Source organism: Grus americana, chromosome 12, assembly GCF_028858705.1.
Source record: "Grus americana isolate bGruAme1 chromosome 12, bGruAme1.mat, whole genome shotgun sequence".
Lineage (NCBI taxonomy): Eukaryota > Metazoa > Chordata > Aves > Gruiformes > Gruidae > Grus > Grus americana.
Genome location: NC_072863.1, coordinates 19569785 through 19593504, shown reverse-complemented (window position 1 = coordinate 19593504; position 23720 = coordinate 19569785). Strand labels below are relative to the sequence as shown.

The 23720-nt window shown below is 40.3% G+C and overlaps 1 protein-coding gene across 4 annotated transcripts in view; it reads left to right on the top strand.

The window, feature by feature from the left end:
• COL4A6 (collagen type IV alpha 6 chain) overlaps positions 1 to 23720 on the top strand; it is a 137317-nt gene that overhangs the window by 70979 nt on the left and 42618 nt on the right. For 3 of the 4 annotated variants that reach the window (XM_054839500.1, XM_054839499.1, XM_054839498.1), the window contains 3 exons: positions 14363 to 14497; positions 16626 to 16670; positions 22430 to 22546. In XM_054839500.1, the coding sequence (XP_054695475.1) occupies positions 14363 to 14497; positions 16626 to 16670; positions 22430 to 22546 (297 nt within the window). Of the gene's footprint in view, positions 1 to 14362; positions 14498 to 16625; positions 16671 to 22119; positions 22199 to 22429; positions 22547 to 23720 lie in introns of those variants that run through there. The other variant, XM_054839501.1, reaches the window with a different exon arrangement.

Here is a 23720-nt window from a genome sequence, read left to right as displayed (position 1 = left end):
GCTTTGCTTATTTTTCTCAAACAGCAGTCTAATGATTGTTCCCTGGCTGGTTGCTTTAGGGAAAGGGCTTAGAGTAGTTTGTGTAGCTCAACGGTGGCTGTTCTGGCTGCAAAAGGAGCACTGGCAGCAACTTCCAAAGAGTCCTGCTGAGCCTGTGCAGACCAGATCCGCTTCCAGTGCTTGTCCTCCCAGGGTTTCTGGGGGTTTGCAATTTTCTGAGCTGTTAGGAGGCTTTTTGCAGATCTGAGGCAGTTTTGGTTCCTCTAAAATGGTGTGTCATCATGCTGGCATATAGTAACACTGCTCTTTGATGTAATAGGATGATGCTGAACCAAAGCAGCACTGCATTGTGGTGGACTGGTCCCCAGTGTATTCAGTATATTTTGTTAGCAGTTTTCTGTCTGAAACAAACTCATAAAAGTGACTATGCTGTGAACTCTCTATCTCTCAGGCCTTAGATAATACCTGTCATTCACTGAACTCCAAGTAAGTGCAAAATACAATGACAACTGCAATATCATCTCTCAGACCAGTATGGCTACATCAACATTGCTAATAAAAACTAAAAAAAAAAAAAAAGGTGCCAGTATTTGCTGTTTGAAATGAAGAATATGCATGCAAAAAGAAGGAAACCAAACAAGATGGTAACACCTACTAGCTTTAAAAAAAACACAAAAACCCCCACCAAAACAAAGATGGCAAGCAACTTGTTTTTGTGAAATGTACTTTGTCTCTCTGCAGACTTTTCCTGATTTCCACCATTATATTGTCCTTCAGTAACTCTTTAACTACTGAACTTCTAAACAGACTTAGCCAAAGCTTGGAGTTGCCAGCCATCTGTATGTTACAACTGTGTAAAGACTACTCTACTCTCTCCTCCACAGACTTCAAAATTAAGGCCTACTAAAGATTTCTAATTTTTCAGGTGAGAAGCAACGTGACTTTTGTATGTACATATTGATAAAAGGTGTTTGATATCCTTGAGGTGTTTAAATTTATGCTGTTATTTCAAGCCTTTTTTTCTTGGTTTTATTTTTTTCTTTCAGATATGTAACCCTTAAGCATTCTGAAAGCAATTCCAGCTTTGATTAGCAGCTAGTTTAAAACAACCGATGAGCTACCATATCCCTCCCTTTGGTTTGTTGGTATGTTTGCTTAATTGCAGGATACATTCTTAACCCTTAGACATTTCAGTTCTGCTTGGGTACAGTGAAGGCCATTATCTGGCTCGCGGTCTGTCAGAACAGGGAACATTTTTTATTTTAAGAGGGAAGAAGCTGCTGAGCTGCTTTGGACATAGCGGGCTGGTTATTGTCTGTCTGAAGCTCCCTAGACCTGTGTGCAGGACAGCACCAATCAGGTTATCCTGTCATCATACACAGATCGCTGATTATCACACACCAGTGTTTGTGATCTTCTGCAGCACTGCTTCCTTCTGTCTCTCATCAAGGCCCAGTGAGCACAGACCGTGACAGGTAAAATCTTCTTCCAGACCTCAGATGCTCCCATACAAAGAGCCACGCTTAATCCCTGGCCTAGTGTGTAATTTAGTAATCTGCATGGTCATGAATTCCAGGGATATATGGGCAGGAAGCGCAGAGCAGTGTGGGTAGCAGGGCTGGCCTACAGAGTCATTTAAGTCTTTGTTGTATTGTGTAGCAAGGGATTTTGGGGACAATGAGACCTGTCTGTCAAAGATTAAGCAGACTGGAAGTGTGGTTTATACCAACAAATGAATGAAGCTTTTTGGAGTGTTAATACAGCCACGTAGTAAATGTCCAAGGACTTAAACACACAATTTATGTGATGACAAGCAACATTGGAATTAATCATTTATTCTATATACCTTAGCCAGTGGGAATTCAAGTAGGTGAAGAGTTCATTTCCATCCTTATCATAATCAATATGTAACACTTATTGGGAGAAATGAAAAATCCTCTATTCTTTTCTCTCCCGGACTTTGGTTGGAAGTTATTTTTACTAATTGCAGTTTATTCTCTGACACTGTGTAGCAAACCATCCACTGTCTCACTGGCGCTTCTTGTTATCAGGCACTGTAGTAAAATTTTGCCTGGACCTGCTCTGCTTAAGCCTCTAGAGATAACTGGAATCTTGCCAAATGTTACGTTTGTAGATTTGCAGGCCTCTACTACCCTCCACTCCTCCTGCTTTGGTCAATATATTTCCAAGCAATGTGTAGATGAGAATTCACAGGCTCCATTTTTTCCCTTTAAAGTGAATTGTTTACATGTTTGCAAAACTCCCCTTGGCTCTGCTGTGTAGCAGGTCTCTGGGAAGAGTTTTTGTTCTAAATCTGCTATCTTGAATAAGCAAATGGTTCCCATCTGAGTTTTAAATCTTGACTAGTATTATCTGTTCCAACAGATAATTTTGTTTTTAGCAGAACCCTGTGCAAGGAAAGCTGCTCAGGCCTTTCTGAAGTGCCAGGAACATGCTGGGAAGGCTATGGGAGGCAAAATGTAGGGGAAACTGCTTGCAGAGAATCTATTGTTCTGCACTGACCCCTCACTGGACAGATCTGTGAATGGCCTACTTTCACCGCCTGCCTTCTAACTAGAAGCATCCTTTGGGGCTGAATGACCTTAGTAGATAATGAGAACTTTTGCTGTGTCTCTCTCTTGTAAACAGATTGTTTAGCATGTGGAACATGGTCTGGTGACTAAAATGGATATTTTTTAAAATGTGTGTGTGGTTTTGGGGTTTTTTTTGGTTTGGTTTTTTTTTTCTTTTCCAAAAAAGGCTACTTTATTCACCAGATGAGTAATGTTAATACATGATGTGGTAGTAGGGCTTAGAGGTAGCTCCATGCTGCATAGATCAGATGCCAGCTTCAGACTGGTTTCAGAATTACATTGTATTAAGTACTAAAATTTGGTTGTAATAGCACAAAGACTGGATATTGGACAGGGAAAGGGACATAAGTAATGCATCAGTAAGAACAAAGGAAAAACAACAAGATTGTTTTTCTGGAACATTGCTTTACTTGTGGCCATTTATAGATACGCATTTTCTGTGTAATGGTGAAATTTAATAGAATAATTAGATGTTCCAATATGATAAAAGTGAGCCAAAAAAGCGATGTTAAGATCCTGGTCCAGAATAGGTTAGGCTATGACTTGAGTTGCAAGCTAAGTTAGAGGAAAGGTTCAAATTTTGAATTCAGCTATCTCAGCATCTTACAAGCTTATTCCCTCAGGAACTTGAGACAAATTGAGAGAAACTCCTAAAGGCAAGATTGGATACAGGCATTTAAATCTGCTTTTAGAATACCAATGTTACACTTGTGATCCAAATCTCTATTGTTCATATTCTAATGATTCACTTTATGTTCTGCAGAAACAGAACACATCATGATGAACATTAAAAAGTCATCTTTTATTTAATTATCATATTAGTTACCACCTGAAAAACCACAGGTATGTTTTATTCCAAATATTAAAATAAATCTGTGCTATTTTAGTTAGTACTAAGTAGTTTCTGCAACCAACTCACTTCAAGATACAAATTATTACAAAATGCAGTAAGGCAAACTAATACCACTCTAATACAAACAGCCACATTACTAGCTAGAATATCTGCGGATAGATAAAGAGTAATAAAAAAAGATTGAGCAACTTTTGTGATGATTTAAAGGCAAGCTGTTAAAATATGAAGATTGTTCTCTTAGTTGATAATTTTGCAGCATTTAAACCAAGATAAGTTTTTCTGCTTTAGCTGGAATACAGTGAAAAGGTTGATAGTAACACAGAAAACTTTCATAAGTAGTGTGAAAACTAGGGGAGTGATAGCCTCGGTAGAGCTACAGCTGCTAATTAAAAAATTAATATATTATGATATCTCCATTAAAATGGCCCTCAGTTGTGATCCTTTGAGAGAAGTTGTTACTCTAGAGTAGGTTCTGTGGAAAATAAATGGTCAGTCTCCCTTGAGATGTGTCATATGCTACATTATCACTTTTTGCTCAGATTACATCTAGCCTTTTTTTACCATAATCTGTTCAGATAAACTGCAGTTCAACAACATTTCCAGTTAGCAGCTCACTGGTATGATTCAATGATAGCCACCTTCAAAACAAAAGTAGCAAATCAAGTGGAAACTACAAAGTCTTTGGAATCGAAGACAGGACTTTTTTGTAGCTGCAATGAACTGCGTGTTTCTGAGCTATCAAAATATCCCATTCAGATTGAAAGTCTTTACCTGGCAGTAAACATTTTGGAGGTTTTTGAAGCTATGCAAAGTAAACAGATACTTTGAGTGAATTTTCTTTGACTGACCAAACCCCTCCAGCCTTTTAATGTAATTTAAAAATGGGTTTGATTTGGCATTGCAGCAATCCGGGAATAGATGAGCCTAGCCCAGGCTGCACACTCCAGATATGGGTCTAAAATTGCCCAGAGAGGAGCAACATTGCTATTGCTAGCCCAGAAAAAAACCAGGGCAGGATCTTGCCTGTCCACTCCAGTGCTTAGCAGGGAACCCAGCTGGTGAGCATGAAATAGCTGGCCTAAAGACTGGTACCCTTTAACTTCTTCCTAGCTCTTGTTGATTAGCGGGTGGTTTCTCTCTAGAAGTGCATGAAGCATTAAATCTTTGCTAGAAGGCTTTAACTGATGTTTTTGCAACTGTTCTTGTACATCTCCATGTTCTTCTCCTCTGTGTGGCTGTTTGTGTAAAAATACTCCTAAATTGCCGGTCTTAGATGCATCTTGTGGAAATCAGTTCCCCAGGGTAATTGCCAGGATTGAAATAGACTGGGAACGTAGTTTAACTGCTGATAGAAACTAAAACTGGGAATGGCTTATCTGTAGCTGAAACTGCAATAAAGACCTCCAGTGAGTGATGTTTCTCTAAAAGGTCCATGAGCTATTTTCTTGTCTAGCATGAGGCCCTTTAGCAAGGCCAAGAAGCCATCTTGTAAGGTAAGTGATCACTAGAGCTCTGTAACTGTTTCCTTGCGTGGAAACCTGAAGGGTTTTTTGATTACTGGTTTCTTCATCCTCGTTCCTTTCTTTACTTGTTCAATGTCATGTTTGGGGAAGTTCTGGTGCAAGAGGACACTCTCGATTCCCACAGCATAAGGGAAATGGAAAGCTCTGTATCATCCACAGAGCAGAAGGGGCTGCTGTAACTCCTTTTCCGTCTGTCTCACGGTTCTGGATCTGTTCCTTATCTCTGAGTTGTCTCCTTATCTCTGTGTTACTGGGGGGGCAGGATGTCTCTTGAATGCGCTTGATTTCCAGTTCCCAGGCAGAAAGAGAAAAGTAGTCAAATGTAGTTATAATGTAGTATTAGAAACTGTTAAGCAGTGGAGAGATACTTTTGACCAAAAATTACCAATTCCCTGTTTCCTTCCTGCCTCAGGCTTCCATTTTCAAAATCCTTCAGCTCTTGATGGAAGCTGTAGAGGCTGATGGACAGAGAATTCTGTGCGTGAAAGAGCAAGTTGTCCCCCAAGATGATGCAGTTCCTCCCCCTCGTTTGCTTCTTAGAGAGCTGAACTGCCACTTTCTCGATGCACAGCTGGACTCTCATCGCCAGCGCCTTTGTGGGATGCACGAAAGTCAGTGGCTCTGCCCCTCAGTGCGACAGGGAAGACCAAACCATCCTGTCTGCTAAGGAATGGTTGTACTGGGAAAACGCTGGTATGGGCAATCTTTTCCTGCTAGATCTCCTCCTTGCCCACATCCCTGTTCTGTCTCTGAGGAAACGCTAACTTTTCACAGCCTTTGCTTGCAAGGGGAATTAGGAATTTAAAAATTGGGTTTGTTGTAAAAGAACTGGAGAGTAGCCCAAAACAAATTAACAGATCTGGACTCAGCAGACCCTGAGGAGGTTTGGAGGCTGTTTGGCTTCAGCATGTGGCTGAACCCTCCCTGCCTTTCTAGATACAATGTCCCTTTAATAGTCTTAACAGGCCTGCCACTGGCAAGATTTCACTTGTTCAATACACTACTTAATACAGCTAATTTTCTACTGACAACATTTTTTTGCAACAATGAATCTTCTGTCACTTGAGTCCATGAAGAAGGCAGCTTGGAAATGCCAGCCAGAGGGGGAGGTAGCAAAAGTTCATTGTGGCCGTTCAGTGAAACAGTTCTTGAGAAACACAGTGGACTTCTTTGGTTTGTTCTGTAGGGTGCTAGGGATAAGTGGAAGGGAAAATAACACATCACTGCATGTTCTTCTTTCCTCATGAGCCCATAGAAGATCCCTGAAACAGTTGTGTGATGTAGGGTCTATCTTAAGGAGAGTCAGAAGCTGTGGTTTCATGGGCAGCACTCCTGATGTGACTGCCTGCGAAATCACTACGACTCAGTATCGGTTTTCCCCAAAGGGACTTGTCTAATATCTATAGTTCATGTGCTATCTTCCTTAGTAACGACTTAGGTAAAACCCCTTTAAATGGTTTGTGAAAACCATTTATGCTTGATCTTAGCAAATTTGTGGGAGACACTATATATATACACACAATAGTATATATTGCACGTAGTATATATTGCAAGGCCTGTAGCCAGGTGCTGGAAATTGTATAAGCTCAGTTAATAAACCCCAGTATGTGTCTGAAGTTTATCCATATTGTTTATGTGAAAAATTAAAATATGAGATAAAACTCCTTTGCACGTCGAACTTGTGTGTAGCATATTACTATGGGTTACTAAAGAATGAAGCATTTTTAATTATTCTTTTCATTCACACAGTTTTCAGTAAACATGAAAACTAATTATAACCAGTGAGCTGATCCTTTGCCAGAGCAATAGTGATGTAGATACCTGCTGTTCTGTATCACTGTAAAAGGCTTTACCAGCCTGTAAGGGGCAAAAAAGAGTTGGCGATAGAACCAGTGGCATCTGCCGATCAGTCTGGTTAGAGAAGAGCCCTGCAACCAAAGCCAGTAGTCAGGGGCTATGACCCTCGCTTTTCATTCGACCCATCTCCTGTTTCAGGGGCTGACTGCTGAGGAACTGTCATTTGGTCATTTTCTACTGCCGTGTTCTCACCAGAGATGACTTGTGTGCTTTCTGGGGAAAAAAAAGAGGCTTTGCATATGCTACCTTGTCTACTTTCCTGTACAGCCATCAGGAAGATGGAAAGAAGTCCTAGGGAAACCCTCTGTTTTCTTCTGAAATAACTAATCCTTTTGTATTAAAATTCAGCTCAGGACTTGTGCTGCTGTCAAGAGATGTACACGATATTCAGAAGTGCCCTTCCCTCAGTTAAGGGCAGGAAAATGTTATGACAGCTGCTGTCCTATGTGAACAGGTCAGGGAACTGTAAAGGCTTTCTAAAACATTTTTTAGAGATTAGGCACCAAAGACTTGAGGGAGAGAAGATGAACTGATGTTGCAAAAGACCATAAAATCTCATAAACCATTCAAACCTTTGGCTGTACTATGCTCTTTTGTTAAATAAAAAATGCTTAGTTCCTAAGTAAATTGAAGTCAGTTAGACCTCACTTGCTGCAACATTTTTGCTAAGATTTCATAATCATGTAATCCATCCTTTCAATATAAGCCCTATCTTTTGGAATGTTGATGAGTGTAGTGTAATGCCAGAGCTCCATGAGGTATGGGAGGGATTCCTGCCCACCCTAACTCACCTCCTCCTTCACGTCTTATTTCCTCAGTTGCCTCTAAGTCAGGCTTAAACGCAGGCGTGATTTCAGACTAATGCCAGTTGTCAGTCTTGTGTGCCATCTACGTGAATTGCTCTCCATTTGTGTATGAACCTAGCATTGCTCTTCCAGTTTAAAACACAAAAAGGCCCTAAAGGTACCAGTCAAGCTGGCAAAAAAACCCTTTTGCCATGGCAAGCAGCAAAAATCTCAGATGACTGTGTCACCTGAGCCTCAGGGCCAATTAGCTTAAGCAAACAGTGGGTAAGCTGGGGATTCAGGGGTGATCACCTCTGCTGTGGTGATACTCTGGGATGCAATTAATCAGTATCTACTCTCTGCAAAGCATGTTTGTTCCTTTCTTTTTAATTTTGGGCAGTTTCTGCTGAAATAAAGGCATAATTCTGAGTGATGATCATGAAAAGAGCCAGTAAATGCAAATCAAATATATAGTGGAGCTTCTTCAAAACATGTTTTTACTAATGATTTCATACAACTGTTATTCATTTAGTTGAAATACAACATAAGTCATCACTATGATTCATAAATCCTGCTGCTTGTTCTTTATTTTAAAAAATCCCCTGCAAATAATATCTTTATATTTCTGTAGTGCCCGTCATTCTGTATGAGGGTCGATGTTACCCGTGGATCCCCTTCTCTCTGGAGTGCAGCGCAGGAAGGCAATCGCCTGGCCGGCACATCTCTCACACAGATGTTACAACCCACAAGTGGCTTTCACTTACTTTTGTGTTATCTCTGTTCTCCATGGCCTGGAGCCTTTCCATGTGCTCTTATTTTCTTATCTAACTTGGACATTTCAGTACATCAAAGCAAAAAAGCAATCTGAGTTAAAGTCATCCTTTTTGACTCTCTTGCTTTTTTTTTTTTTTGAGTTTCTTTAAAGGTTATGAAGTATAAAACAGAATAATTACTTAGATTTAACACTGCGTCACTCTTGGCATTGTCCGTGGTGGGGAAAAAGACGAGAGTATGTGGTCTCTTTGTGTGCTAGAAATAGAAATAGCAAATATGTGGAATTGATTGGATCAGGATGTTCCATGAAAGGTTTTAACTGGAAATTGAGCATTCTAAAGAACAAACTTTTCAGAGATTTAAATATCTGACTTAAAAATAAAGATTTAAAAAAAAAAATGTCCAGGGTTTATATGCAGTTCTATATTTATAATGTGGTAAACCTTCCATCGCAAATTTATTTATGTTACTGAAGTACAAGATTCAGAAAGCGAATGGTTTATGGAATCAATTTTTTTTTTTTAAGGAGTTTAAAAATAGGGTGTAAAACCATATATGTATCTATATGTACACACACATTTTTTTATCATCCAGATTTTTCTACTTGCGGTCATGTCTAGTCAGGCTTAGTGGAAATAATAGAAGTATTTTTTGAAAATGGAGTTTATCACATGAACTAAAATTGGAAATTATTATGAGAAACAGCCTGCAGTTGCTCATTACTACATTAAAGGATTGCTCCTGAGATGACCAGAGCAGCCTTGACAGTCTGCAGTGTAAGCATGCCAAGCGCTGCTTCGCATAAACAGAAAATTTCTAAAATGAATTATGATATTAAAGCATTTCACATAGTACAGGAATAATTTGTCTCTTAAAAATAAATTTAAAAAAATAATACCCTGATATTCTTTCTTAAAAAAAAAAAAAGAGAACAACAAAGACAAATGAGATTTTTGGGAAGGTGCTGAATGAAGTAGGATTGTTGCACATGATGTTTTTTCCAGTCCATTATTTTTGTGTGTATATACAGTTTTGTGTATTCGTTTCATGTTGTGTGGGTAAAAAGCTGTGTAGAGGAACAGTAAATTATATGACAGAAATAAAGAAGCCATTTTCAACAAGAGTTTCCCTGAGTTTTTAGAAGAAAAACTGAAGAATAATTTTCTTTAGAAGTACAAAGCATTTTTCAGCAGGGAAAATAATTACTTACTATGGAATGTGAGCAGGGCACTGGATACCTGACCTGTAATTTAGGAAAATAGTGAAGGGTTTTTCATCAGTAATTATTATTATTACAGTAGAACTGTGGGGCCCCAGTTGAGACCAGGGCTCTCTTGTGCTAGACACCGTCTATCTAGCAAGAGATAACCGCTGCCACAGGAATCTTGCAGCAAAGATGGGGCAGACCGAAGAGGAGAAGGGAGGAAATGGAGGTAGAAGGTAGAAGTGGCTAGGCCAAGGTCATGCTGCTCACTAATGGACAGTGCTGCCTTGCACCATGAAGTCATCTATAGACGCTTTATCCGAGTTTGGTGAGAGTCGTGTGTTGCCTTTTGTGGCATCCCTGATCAGAGAGAATGGTCCTGATTTAGATGGGTAATGCCGTTTGCTTGCATGAAAGAGCGCCTCGAAGGGTCAGTCCCTTGTACAGGCTATCCTGTGCAACACGGGAATCGAGTGCAGAAATCTTCCTTGAAAGTTGCAGGGTAGATTCTGCTTAGTGTATGCAGTTTCTGAGAGCATACGTTTTTAGGGCCATAATGATTTAAGGGTTGATTCTTTGGGTTGCTGTAATGTAATCAACCGAGTATAAAATACTTCATACTGCAAAGCATTTGCTCATGAAGTAAACCTTTGTCACTATCAATTTTTTTTTGCATCGATAAAACATTGCTTACAGAGGAAATAATGGATGAAGAAATAGCATGAATAAGACCCTTTTTTAAAATGTAGTCACTGAATTCTCAGAGAGGGAACTATCTTTAAATTCAGTTCTTTTCATACACTGGACCTTAATTTTGCTTAGGAAGAAAAAAGAAAAGTTTTGCTGCTTGTAATATGGCAGTCTATGAATTTATTAACTGAAGTAGGGATCAGTTCTGCCCTACCTGGTCAGTAGTATTCTGCTTAGTTACTAGTCCTGTAAACTTACCTCACTTTGTGAGTTCCAGTATCCTTTTTTGGCGATGAATCACTGAGATAGTATTTGATGGTGAGTGAGGCTAGCAGAACCATCCCCCAGGTAAGCAAGCACTTGTATTATATTTTTGTCACTGAAATAAGGGGCATGTCCAGTGGTTCGGTACCACTGCCACACGTGTTCCTTTGCACAACGACAAATCGAATAGATTTACACGTTATTCTCCAAGCTCACAGAGGCAATGGGGAAAAAAAGAATGTTTGGAATTTGCAATGCTATGTGTAGCAGCTCTGCTTCAGTGGGCGAAAATTTATGTGGGGTATTAGAGTTGGCAAAAAGGGTAGGGACAATAGAGAAACTGTGATGTATTTAATTGTGTAGTGGTAGAGAGGCCCCATCATTACCCACCATACTGGCCTTTTCTGGTGACGCCCTGGGATGTAGATGAATTTAAAGTGTGAAGGGAAGAAGGCACATGTTGCAGAACCTTTTCCGTCTTGAAAAACACTGCCATCAAATTACGTTTTCAGGCCATTTTGGTTTACTGCCTTCTGCAGTGTGGTGATTCAGAAGCAAGGGGAGGTTCCTATCCCAGCTGTTTTTTCCTCTTGGTTACCACACATTGAGAATGGAAACCTGAATGTCTGAGCCATCTCTGTATTTTTTATGGCTTGCAATGGCTAAGTGTGTAACAGAGGTGCATATGACACATGTTGAACTTGTGGCACAAATGTGGTCAAAATCCCGAAATTACCTATGGAAATGCCATGGTATATCAAGAAATAATGCCATTTTTTGCCAGCATCATATTCATTACAGACAGAGGCATCTCATTTACTGTTGCTTGTGTAGTAAAAGCCTGGTGCACAAATATGGTTGAGAATGCAGGTCATGGTTTTCAAATACATGAAATTCTAGTGAGCATTTGCGAAAACATTCACAAGTCACAGTAATTTCATAGACTTTGTCCTTGCTTGGTGTTACTAGCATTCTATAATTTTTCTTTTTTTAAAAATTATTATCATGCAGCCAGGAAACCAAAATGATACCATTTGCGTTAATAACTAATGGCTTTTCTTTTTATTGAACAATAAATAGTAAAAACAGGGAACTTTGTTGATTCACTGTAGTTTCTGTTTGATATAATCCACATTTTATGTTTAAGCTTGTCCTCACTGGTAAGAGGTGCTTTATTCTTTTTATCCCTTATCTAAGTAAGAGCAATCCTGATGCCAAAGCACAGTAAGGACTAGGCACTTAACTTTTTACCACAAGGTAAACTCATTGGGGTCAAACAGTAGTTCCACCTGGCGTTGAACCCTGTAAGTTTACCTTGCGGTAAAACCTGAGTCTTCATTGTGCTTTTATCCTGGAATTGCTCCTGCACACCACAGGGCCTGCTCTTTATAATGCTTTTATCTTGGGACAGTTCATGGGAGTGCTACTGAGTGACCAAAAATGCTGCTTTTTTTAGCAGTGGAGGCAAGTCCTTTGTTTCAGCATAGAAAACGTGATTTCCATCCACATAGACTTCAAAAGAAACAGTAGGAATTCTTGAGAGCCTGATTATCATGGCATAATCACATTATCAGAGAGATTAGAAGCACTTTACTGTGTCTTTACGGTTTAGTGACACTCTAAGGCACTGGACAAAATCTTGAAGTGCTGTTAAAATCTTTCTTATAGGGCACTAAGGCAAAAGAGAGCTTTTTACCTATGGGCCCTGGAATCACAGAGAACACGTTTAATTCTTCTGTCAGACAGCTGCAGAACCAAACACAAGCAGAACGTGTAGCTACTGGTCTTTACTGCCTCACCTAGATAGATTTCTCAAAGTGACCTGCAGCAGAGCGAAACAAAAGCCTCCTAACATTTTAATTCCTATCAGTTGTAGTCATTGTAAAACACTGCCATTAACCAGGCAATCAAACTAATTGAATACAGAAGTGTTAGCAATTCAAACAAGTGAGGAATTCACAGCATGTTTTCTCTAGAAACCTTGGTGGACTCTTTCTTGGTTGCTGTTGCTTTTGTGGGTGATGGCTGGCTATAACAGTAACATGTGCGTTTTTAGGGTATGTCTCCCCACTGCTGTGTGCCTTGAGGTAAACAGTCGGCAACCCGTGTCTTGTGAGATGTTGCCTGAAAGACTCTGAATAGGTTGTGACTATGCAAAATGAAAAAGTTAAAGCTGAGACTGAAAATGAGAGCAAAGCATGTGATTTTCGTAATATGTTCCTCATTGCATATGGTTGCAAAGGACCACTGAAGATTTGAGGATTAATGTTATGATCATATGCTTCCCAATATAAAGGATTCCATTGATAATTAGCCCAGAGTGAAAAAAGCTAAAAATAATCAACAGAAAGGCCTTTTCAGATGGGAGTCTGTGCCTCTGGAGTACACAGTATGGACAGTGTCTGGACAGAAAAGGTATGAAATACAAAACATGCACTTGACCTCAGTTAAAAGGTCAGGATGAAACAATCACAAGAGAAAGAGTGACACGGGAGAATTGCTGCACTTTAAAAGAGAACTGTTCTAGTAGTGAAGAAACATGGAATATGGGATGAAATGTTTTAGCCTAAACAGGTACTAAAAATGATCCTGGAAAAAGAATTTTTAAAATCAATTACAGTTTGTTTCACTTTGATTATTAACATGTAAAAATGCATTTTTAAATTAACTGTAAAGTCTTTTACCTGCCAAGGCATGGAGTCAGGATTTTGTATGTCTCCAGCTGAGATTAGTAAAACACTTGCAGCAGGGAGCTGCATTCTTTCTGCTGTTTTAAGGAGTTAGGGAAGTAGAAGGGAAACATACCACCATGGACATGAGCATAGAGGAGAATTGAAAGGAAGAGGATTTAATTTTTTTTAACTTCCTCCTGCATTCTATATCTTTTATGGTAAGGCTTGATTCTTTGCATGGATAGTTTCATGTAATCCACTGACTGTCTTGCCAGTAGAAAGCATAGCCCTAAGCTGCTATTTTCCACTGATACTTTGGGACCTTAGACTCCATTGATCTCTTTCAGATTCTCTCAAAATGAACCAAATGAAAAGTACAAAAATGTTAACACAAAACTATGTGTTAACCATTCAGTTGCCTAGAGGCAGCTTCTGAGGCTAATTAAAAAATTTTGCTGTAGGTGCTCTGACTTTTTAACATTGGCTTGTTTCAGAAATAAGTACCAGACTACTCCGCACATCCATGTAGTGATAGAACAATGCAAGTTCATCAGTCACATATGAATCTCTGCAGTTGTAGAAAAGGCTGCCATCTTCGGGCAATGCTCAGTCATTGCACCCTTCTTTTTGTGCTGGAGAAATCAAAATCCACACCCCAACTATACAGTAACCAGGAGAGCACAGTGGAATCAATCCCAGTCTTGAGCCAACCATTGTGCTAGTCTTAAATACGCCAAAGTGTGCTTTCTGACTGCATGTGATGCATGCACTTCTTGCATCTTGTGTTATCTTTTTGTTGTGCTAAAGCATAAGCAAAATCTTTTTGCACTTTGCAGCTTGGAAATACAGGTGTAAACTCAAGAAGCAGCAGCCAATTTGATCTCAAAACACTGTTGTCTTCCCCTGTTCCTGCAGCAATAGGGGTAGTAACAAATCTTCCAGGAAAAAGGGGAGATTTCTTACTATTACTCACGACTTACCTGAAATAACCTTTAAAAAACTCTTTAGCTGAGAATGTGCAGGGAAACCTTTAGGATGTCCTAACTATCTTGAGAGGTATCAAATTGTGTTCAAGATTGAGTTGGATAGAGTAATTGCAAAGGAGTTTGTGAACATCATGCATTGACATTTTTTGTTGTATATTAGGGTCGACCAGGACCAATTGGGCTTCAAGGACCGATAGGTGCACCTGGATTTACTGGCCCAGAAGGTTTGCCAGGAGCAAAAGGTGAGAGAGGAGCAGTGGGGCCCCCTGGACCAGCTGGACAGAAAGGCGACAAGGTAGGTTCAATAGTGACTTTTCTTTTTTCCCCCTGCAATAAATCTATGACCTGGTACATATTTTTGAATGAATAAAGGTAATCTTGAACTGTCTGACTGGGGGTAAGAACATAACAGCATTTCATTAATATCTTTAGAGAATCCCCTGCTTTTATTTTTGCATGAGAATACAGTTCGTAGAGCTTCTGAACATTGTAGCCATCCTGGTAGATGAACCATAGCCAAATGAGTATTGCTGTAGTAGTAGTCATTCACTTCATATGCCCAGGGATAGATGGGTGTTATTCACACTACGTTCAGAGAGACCTGGAGCTGGTTCCTGTGTAGAAGATCCTAAGCTGGTGTCAAGAAAAGCAAAAGGAATGGGTATTAACTGAAACCTGCAATTCAGTTTTGCAGGTGCAAAGTTATTTATAACAGAAAGAATGTTATAAACTATGCATATTAAATGGAATAACCCATAAGGTGTGGGTGTCAATGAATGCAGTGCGCAAGAATGGACAGAACAGCAAACTTAGAAATGTCTTAATGTCCTTAGATCTGTTCTGCTTTCTTAGGAAAGAGTTTGGGGAGTTTGGAGCTAGGCAAAAGAATGAATGGAAGTATGAACAAGTACTTTCAGTAATAAAGAGTGGATATATGTGGATAGGTCACCTTAAGGAAAGTTTACATTGTGCCCCAGGCAAGTGTTCGCATCATGAGTTTTGAGTTGGATGCAGAAGACTCATTGAGTCCCACCGCGTAGGCCAGAGCGGTGTTTATGCTCCCACCACATAGCCTGCCAGAGGCTATGCAATGGATTATAAATCGGGAGGTCTGATATTGTCTGATGCAAGGACTGGGATGAGATTTCTACTCTCGTGCCCGTGTGGTTGGACAAAAGGAAGGTTTCAAGGACAACCGCTTGAAAGCTTAAAAGACAAAGTCCTGCATGCTGTGCCTGGTTTCTAAAATCTGAAGGAAGTCTGGGACATCAGGACAAGGGCTTGCATTCTGGGACTATCCCAGAGCATCTTACCGGTCTACTTGATGCAAGGTGCTGTGGTCGTGTGTGCAAATAAGACAGATAGTTTAGGTACCAGGACCTGCAGAGCAGACTTAGCCTTCCATGTTTTCCCAGCTACTGATAGGTGAGATAGCTAGATGAAAACTAGCTCAATTGTACTTTCATATGCTGCAGTTATACCCTCTTCTCATTTAATATTAGTCAACACATTGGGGTTCTAGTCACCCTTTCTCCTAGGACAAAGAACCAAGTAAACTGAAATGAAAGTCATTCCTTTGGTGTTGCATTCATCTGAAAGGCAATGGAGGATTCAAAACAAGGACTGAGTGCCGATATGAGTGATAGCATTTTCATAATTCTAGCAGATAGCACTGAAATCATTAAACCTGGATTTTTGGAAGACACAAAAACTCAGGATGGGAACTGGCTTTTAACAATTGGAACCAATTTTCTTGCACTAAAAAAATCCCTTATTTACTCCAGAACTGCTGTTTCTATCTGTTGTAATAGATACATACGCAATACCAATGTGCAGTAAGATTCTATCTCATTATCCCTCATGGAAGCAATATACTTTACCTTTCCAAAGCAAGAGCAGTTTAGACTGGATATTCTGCTTACACAGTCTGTTTTGCTACTATCCAGAGCAGAGCAATAGAACCATAGGTAATTACTTGCAACTCAGCCAGGAGTGGTCTGAAGTTAATACAGTGGTCTGCATATCTCTGGGTGGTGCTGTCCAAGTATAGACAAAAAAAATCTGTAAATCCTGTTGAAACTCTTGGAAGGGCAAGTGTGACACTGAGAGTTAAGCTTATACTGGATTGTTTATTTTCCTGGCATCTTGTTTTCCCCAGATGTGCAGTAGATTATATTTTTACTTTAAATTGCCTGATTAAAACATTCCTGAAACACTCATTTGGCATCCAGTCAAGCTCAGATGCTTGGTTCCTATCTTCACTGACCTCTGCGATCAGAGAGAATCTGCATGAGATAGTTTGCTCCTTTTGGTTATGAAAGCTCAAGTCCGAGATCAAAAATGTTGGAATGAAAAGGATCTCACAGGTAACTGAAACATACAGATTGATGAAGTTAAATATAACGTGTACTCTTCTTCTTCAGGGCCCAATGGGAGTTCCAGGATTTCAAGGCATCAATGGGATCCCAGTAAGTTTGCATATGTAAATATAAATCGCCAGAATGTTAGTCACAACCAAAAGCATGTAAGCACAATGAGACTGTCCTGGCACATGCGTAGTGTATCTTGCAAGTGCTTGCTTCTCTCTGGAGGGAAACGGCAGTGTTTAGTAGTCTACCTGGTGATCCCATGCTGTTTTGTAAGAGGTTGGGATCCTATTATGTGGTGATAGGAAGTTGATACATATCAGGAAGTGAGCCTGAGTTACGCAGGGATGCACTGCATCACTGATAAGCTTTTCTTTCAGCACCATGTCTAGAAAAAACTGTAATCATAAAATCATAGACTTATGGAATTGAAAGGGACCGCAGTCAGACAGGCGTGATCAGCTGTGCTTCAGGCCATTTTTAGTATGTGTTTCCTAACCAATTCTTAAATCTTGTAATGATGGAGACTCTAACTTCTCTGTTGGAAAAGCTTTGCTAAATGCTTAACTTCAATCTTTCTTTCTGTAGTCTAAACCTCTTAGTTCTCATCTTACTCATTGTGGACACAGATTGTTCCCTTTTACATTGTAGTAGCTTTCTTGTATGTGATAACTTATCAGGTCTCCCTCAATCTTCTTTTGCTATGATGTGAATGAAAACAGTGATCAGATCTGAGGCCCTCCAGAGAATTCTTGCTTCTCCACTGGGTGCTAGTTCTGGTTTAGATCTGAGCCTTTCAGAAACCTAAGACAGGAAAGAGATAATTGCTGCATTTTCCAGGTGATAGGGGTAGGTAACCACTTTCTCTGACCATCTGGAATTTTTTTGTTTGTTTCTTTCATTCTTTAGAACTTTTAACATTCTAGTGACAGTTGTTTGCCATACAAAAAATTACGTGCCTCGAGTGTTTTGACCAGCTTTCTTTTGCTTTGGTTTTCCCCAGTGATTTTTGCAAAGATGTCTTACAGACACTTTACCTCAGGGGAATTTTAACTGTGCCAGCTTTAGAAGTTGCCCCAAACTTCCTTGCTCTCTCTACACTATTTAGTTCATCCTGCTTTCTACTTCTGGTATTAGAATTCTTTTTCTTTTCTTGATGACGTTTTCCCATCTTCTGTATCCTTGTGCCTTCAGACTGTACTCATGCTCTTTTTCATCTTCCCTACTTCCTCAGCTGGCCAAGAGCTCCAACAGTTGAGCTGTGTTTTCTTACTTCCTATCAAAAACTGAATTGTTTTGATAGATTGGCTGAAAATGCACAGTTGGCCCTGTAAATGAGCTTTCTTGATTTCAGTTCCTCCCTGGCCCTTGTCCTTCTCTCCCCCTCTGTTCATCCTTGCCTGTTTTCTCTCCTGCCCTACTCCCTTGCTGCGTTTTTTTTTTTTCTTTTCCCACCAGCCAGTTCTCTAGCTCTGAAGAGAACAAGCTGTTCCCATAATACTTAATTTAATTGAACACACTGTGGGAACATGCTGTTCTCAGGGTATTTTTTCAGATGAGGCTCTGGAGAAGGGGGATTCCCAACAATGAGGGGAGGCAGAGATAGAGCAACAGCCATTGCCAGGTAGTTGGCAGTGACAGGCATTCCATGGAGAGTTAGGGAGGTAGATGAGAGGATTCAAAGCCTCCAGCATATGCAGATCTACTCTGTCTGCTTTACAGTATTCTGCAGGTGGGTGAAATGGAAAGAGGCAGATTTTGCTGCTCGTGAACAGCAAAGTGCTCACTACTGTGGCTCTTCTGTGCCATAAGTGCAGGACTGAAAAAGAGGGAAGGGAAACAGTTCATGCTGTTTACATTCTAGCCATTGAGGTAAATACTTCCATTCTAGGGTGAAAATAGCAACCACCACTGCTTGAGATATATATAAATATATATATTTATACTTTTGCCAGTTGCATTTCAGGATAGGGAGTAGCTCAGGTTTGTTCTGAAATGTATACGAACATAAGCACATCGTTTTGCAGAGCAAAGCAGAGAGAGCATGTGTGTGCTTATACATGAAAGAGAGAAGTAAAAATATATTGCTATCTCTGCACAAGAATTAACATCTGAATATGAAGAGAGATTATTTGTAGTATGCAGGTATGTTAGCGTGGGCAGGTATATTTTAGTCACGGCCAAAAGACTGCAAGGCTGTGATTCAGAGGGGAATCCCACTATTGACCTTACGGGAAGTGGTGTTCCACGGAGTTCCCTTGGGGAATGCTGGTGGCAAGTAAATCATGTTGTTACAGCTGGCCTGACTAATCCCTTTAACCTAGTAAATACAGCAGCTACATGTGTTTATTGCTAGCCTTTCTGTGTCACACTGTAGAAGAAACCCTCAAATCCTTAGCCCTACTCGGGACGTTTATTTTTTCCCATAGGACAAGGTTCAAGGACACCTCTGGCAAAGGCTGGAACTGGAGCTGGGAGATGTAGATAGCTTTTCATGAACAGTCCAAGGAGTTCTAGAAGGAAATATTTCTATGAGAAGCAAGCCCTTATCTGTACCATGAAAGCTAGAGCTACATGGAGAGGCAAAGTTCTCTATTTTGTGACCCTCCTAGAGGAAATGCAAGCACTTGGCGATGGCTGTAAAAAAGGCCACTTTGCCATAGAAATCCATGAAACTGCTTTTTCAGTTAGTTTTGTGTTCACCCTTAATTGCATTTGTTTCCCTGTTTTTAAATATTTGTTGAGCTCTCCTGTTGGGATCGCCTTTGTGCTATTTGATTTAGAAAAGAGGCCGCTTGGGATCACAGTGGTAGTGTACGAGCAAGAGTCAGATAAAGCAAGGGCCTAGATGAACAGTTCAGGTTTCCTTATCTGTCTCACAGAAAATGTCTCCTTTTGTGAGAACAGAGAGCGCAAGTGATCTCTCTGGCCTGTGTTTTAACTTGGGTCTGTAAACTAGTCACCCTGCCGTGTATAAGTAAAGCCTGTAAAAGTCATCTGCCTTAGTCAATTGAGGTGCTTGTGCTGAATTGGCACATCTGCCAAAACAGGAATTAGAGGAGGTGAGAGCAGCGAAACTATTAACCACTGTTTTTTCAGGTCAAAACAGCTCTTTAAATCAGTATTTTAAATCCCTGGGGAAAAGGTTCGTTTAAGCCCAAACTTTACAACTCTCCAGGAAGTCAGTTGTGGGTGCTTAGTATCTCCTCAGGTAAAAGCATTGTGAACTCTGATAGCAGATTAGCTGGAAAGTAAGAAATCCTGTGGATTTTTTTCCTAAAGCAAAGGAGGCAGCATGTGTATGTGTGTGTGTGAGTCTGTGTCATGCTTTGGCTCAGAACCACAGACATGGATGCCATGGGATTAAGTGACATGGCCACAGTTTTATTTAATGCACGTAAGAAATCACTGTGGTCAGCATACTTTATATCCTCTCTTTGTGAGCCCTTCTCACATATTGAGAGGATACCAAAATCCTTTGGGCCACTCACAGACTGTGCTGGTCCAAGAGCTAGGAGATCTCACCCAAAGCGTATCCCAAGACATGAGGCCACCACTCAGCTGCCTGCCATGGGCTGGCTCTGGGCCAGTGCTAAGGGCTTAGCAGCTTGGCTCCCCGTTGTCTAGCTCTGAGGGGCAGATGTTGGCCGTTCAGCTTCACTAAACCCCGCAGCTGGTCACCTTATGTTGTAACCAGATACATGTGCACTTGTCCCACATAGCTTCTGATTTTGTTGATGCTGTAAACAAAGTGAAAGACCTTGTAGACATTGACCACTCTGGCCTCCCTCTGCAGTCACAGCCTGTCCATCACAGACTTGCTGCTCTTGGCTATGACATCCCGCATGGATGGAGGAGGGTGGGTTGCCACTGATTTGTTCCAGCTTTGGGAACCAAATGAAATAATTTCTAAGAGACAAACAAAAGTGGCAATAAATTGGTGCTTCAGCCTTCTCCTGTCACTTTACCAGGGCCTGGCAAGTCCCTGCTTGCACAGCACATGCGGGTGTTTTGACAAACAGGCTTTAATTATCAGGGCAACTGGTACTATGTACGCAGTGGTGCCTGATGCTGATGCTTTGGGATGACTTCATTCCATGTCCTGAGGCCTTGTTTAATCTCAAATTTATATTTGTCTGAGTGAGCTGTCTTGATCCTGTAGTGGAGACACACTTTACATTCGTTCAGTTTGCACCTTATTGACTGACAGAGAGCAGATCTGGGGTCTCTCTCCTTCTCTCCATTTTGTTGGCACAAATCGCAATGCAGTTGTCAAATGAGCTGGACCAAGGAATTAATCTGGCTGAAAATTAACCCCATTAAGAAACAGAACAGTTATTTCTCTGCTGTGTTGCTTTCCTGCTCTGACTTGCCTATTCTGCCTGGCTTATGCCAGCACAGGGAAGAAGTAGGTGTGAGTAAGCAGGAATGTGTGATAGCTCTCCTGGCAGCAGCTGAGACTGGTGATCAGCTTGAGTATTTAAGTAGTTATGGCCTAAGTTGCTCTGCATCCTTGGGAAAGTCACTCTGCTACTGTGTGCCCCTGGCTTCTCATCCGTAAAATGAAGATTATAGCATTCCGACATTTTTGCAAGGCATTTTCAGATCCTTAGATAAAAGGCTTTACATTACTGCAAAGTTTGTGTTGAGTTTGGTTAGAGCATATGCTATTGGCTTGGACTGGGAAGACCTTTAGCAACACAAATGTGTTTTGTTTCAAGTGTCAGGCATGAAGGATTGTTAATGTTCTGCTTTATCTCCATTTTATCCATGTTTATTTTTTTACTCTCCTAGTGTGACTCATAACTGGTTTAATGCCATATCTGAAGGATGAATCTTTGGGATCAAATAAAGTACTTTTGGGATGAGTCAAGATCAGGGTGTACAGAGGGGAGGGGGAGAACTGTCAGTTACCGATACAAGCTCCATAAGTTTCATTTTTCTTCCTGCCACAAAACACTGTCTTTGAGTGCCACAGAACTCATTTCTATGAAAAGGACGATAGAATAAGGAGCTGCTTGAAACCTGTGTAGTGTGACTGACAGTTCTGCCTTTCCATGTTCTGCCTATGCATACCCATATGAAACTGAATAAAAAGTAACTAAAGTCTCCAACTTTGATCTCCTTTGCACCAGTACCATGCCGAGTAACTCCAGTCAAATTAACAGAGCTATACCAGGGCAAAAGAGATGCGAAAGCAGAATTAGGTACAATTTGTATTCTACTTTGCTTGATTACTAATTGACCATTACAAATACTTCCTTTTAAATGCTGTTAGTTTAATTAGGTTTTTCTCCCAGTTGCTTTGCCTAAGGTTTTAAATTAACAAGAAAAGATGTTTTGCTTGAATGGCCTGATGCTGGAGCTGTAACATCTGTTGAACTATAAAAGGAAAGAATCCACACTGGAGAGGAAGAGAAGTCACTGAAACTTTAAGCAGATTGGAATTATAAATGCTCTTGTTTTTACATGAGCAACTTTCATTCCTGGTGTCAGGTGCACCCTTGTGTACTGTTTTACACTGTGTTATATGCCATATATTTCAGACTGCTGTGGGATGAGTATTGTCCTTTTGGGACCTACTCATGCACAAGTTATGTACTTCAGAAAATTATCCCTTGGAGAAAAAGGTAATTAAATGAATGCAGCCAATGTTCTAGGATTTAAGCTTTGGGGAGGATAAACAATGCTGGCTGAAGAAACTACTTATGGTGCAGTCTGCCATACACTGAACTTGAGTGGGAGTTGTGCCTTTCTTTTGTTTTGTGCTGCCATTTGGAAGATATCAATTTTCGGGGGACAGTATTACTAATAAAATAATGCATCCTGACGGTCATTCTTTCTTTTTCCCCTTTACACAGGGTCACCCTGGGCAATCTGGACCTAGAGGTCTGCCTGGCCTCGATGGCTGCAATGGTACCACTGGGAGTCCTGGTGTTTCTGGATCAGATGGGTTTCCTGGACTACCTGGGCTGCCTGTACGTCCCAAGTTGAATATGGTGTTTTGTAGTCACTAAGCCAGGATTTGCTTTTCATGCTATTATTGGAAAAGTAACTCCCAAGTACTTAGGAAGAAGCCTAGTAACCCTAAGTTTGTTAGCATTGTTAGAGCTCAATATAATTTTCTTATTGAAATTCCACTCTGAGGATAAAATGAAGATCCTGTGAATTCAATGTGCTCCCACACCAAGTTATACCGTTGTTGTCACTGGCAGTATTCAAGCTAGCTAAGAAGAAACCATGATGAAGTTTTTAAGAACCATGAAGTGTCAAACATCTTCCACCTGCCAAGTTTCAAGTTAGTGGATGCTGATTCAGGAAAGGATGTTATCACATGTTCAAGTCGGTGTACCAAATATTGGATGTCTTCCTTCAGGTCTTAAGATGGCCAAAAGCTTCAGTCTCACTGAGTGTCAATAGGATTTACTTTCCAGGGTATGTGTTTTACTTTTGAAAACACTTTTCTACCAAGTTGGAGTTTTATCTAGCCTGCATTGGACACCTTAAAGTTAGGTGTCTAATCTATTCATCTGGACTCCCCTCTTACAGAGAATGGTACTTGCGAGAACACTTCTCAACCTCTGGCTTTCAGGATGAATTGTCTTTGGAGATACTTGTTTTTCTGCATTGACTGTAGATGAAGTGAAGGTAGCTGTGTCATGCTCTACAGTCTGTTTTAAGTGGGTAGGAGTAGTTATAAAAACTCTACTCTTAGATGCTTGAGGAATTGTAGGCCTTTATAAAAGTGTGTGGTTATTTTTGAAGTGTAAGAAAAAAATATTTGACTTGATATTCAAATATTTATCAAATATTTTGATATTTGTTCACATTCAAAGCCTGATCTTACAAACACAGGTTGTGTGACTAATTGTACATGTAATGGAACTCCTTTGCACATATACATGAAGAAGAGGAAGAAAATACAGCTGGCAGATGTAAATAATGCCATTTGTTTCAGTGTTTCTAAACTGTGCTAAGACATCTTGACATGTCATCCAGACTTGAAATTCATATGATGTTGAAAAGTACTGAAGCAGTAAGATCAAACTAAAGTACTGGTTTCTAAAGTAACTAATTTAATCATACCTGTTGCTCAAATTTCTATTTTGTAATGCTTGTAGGATTACATTTTTGGCAAGGAAAGCAGCTTGG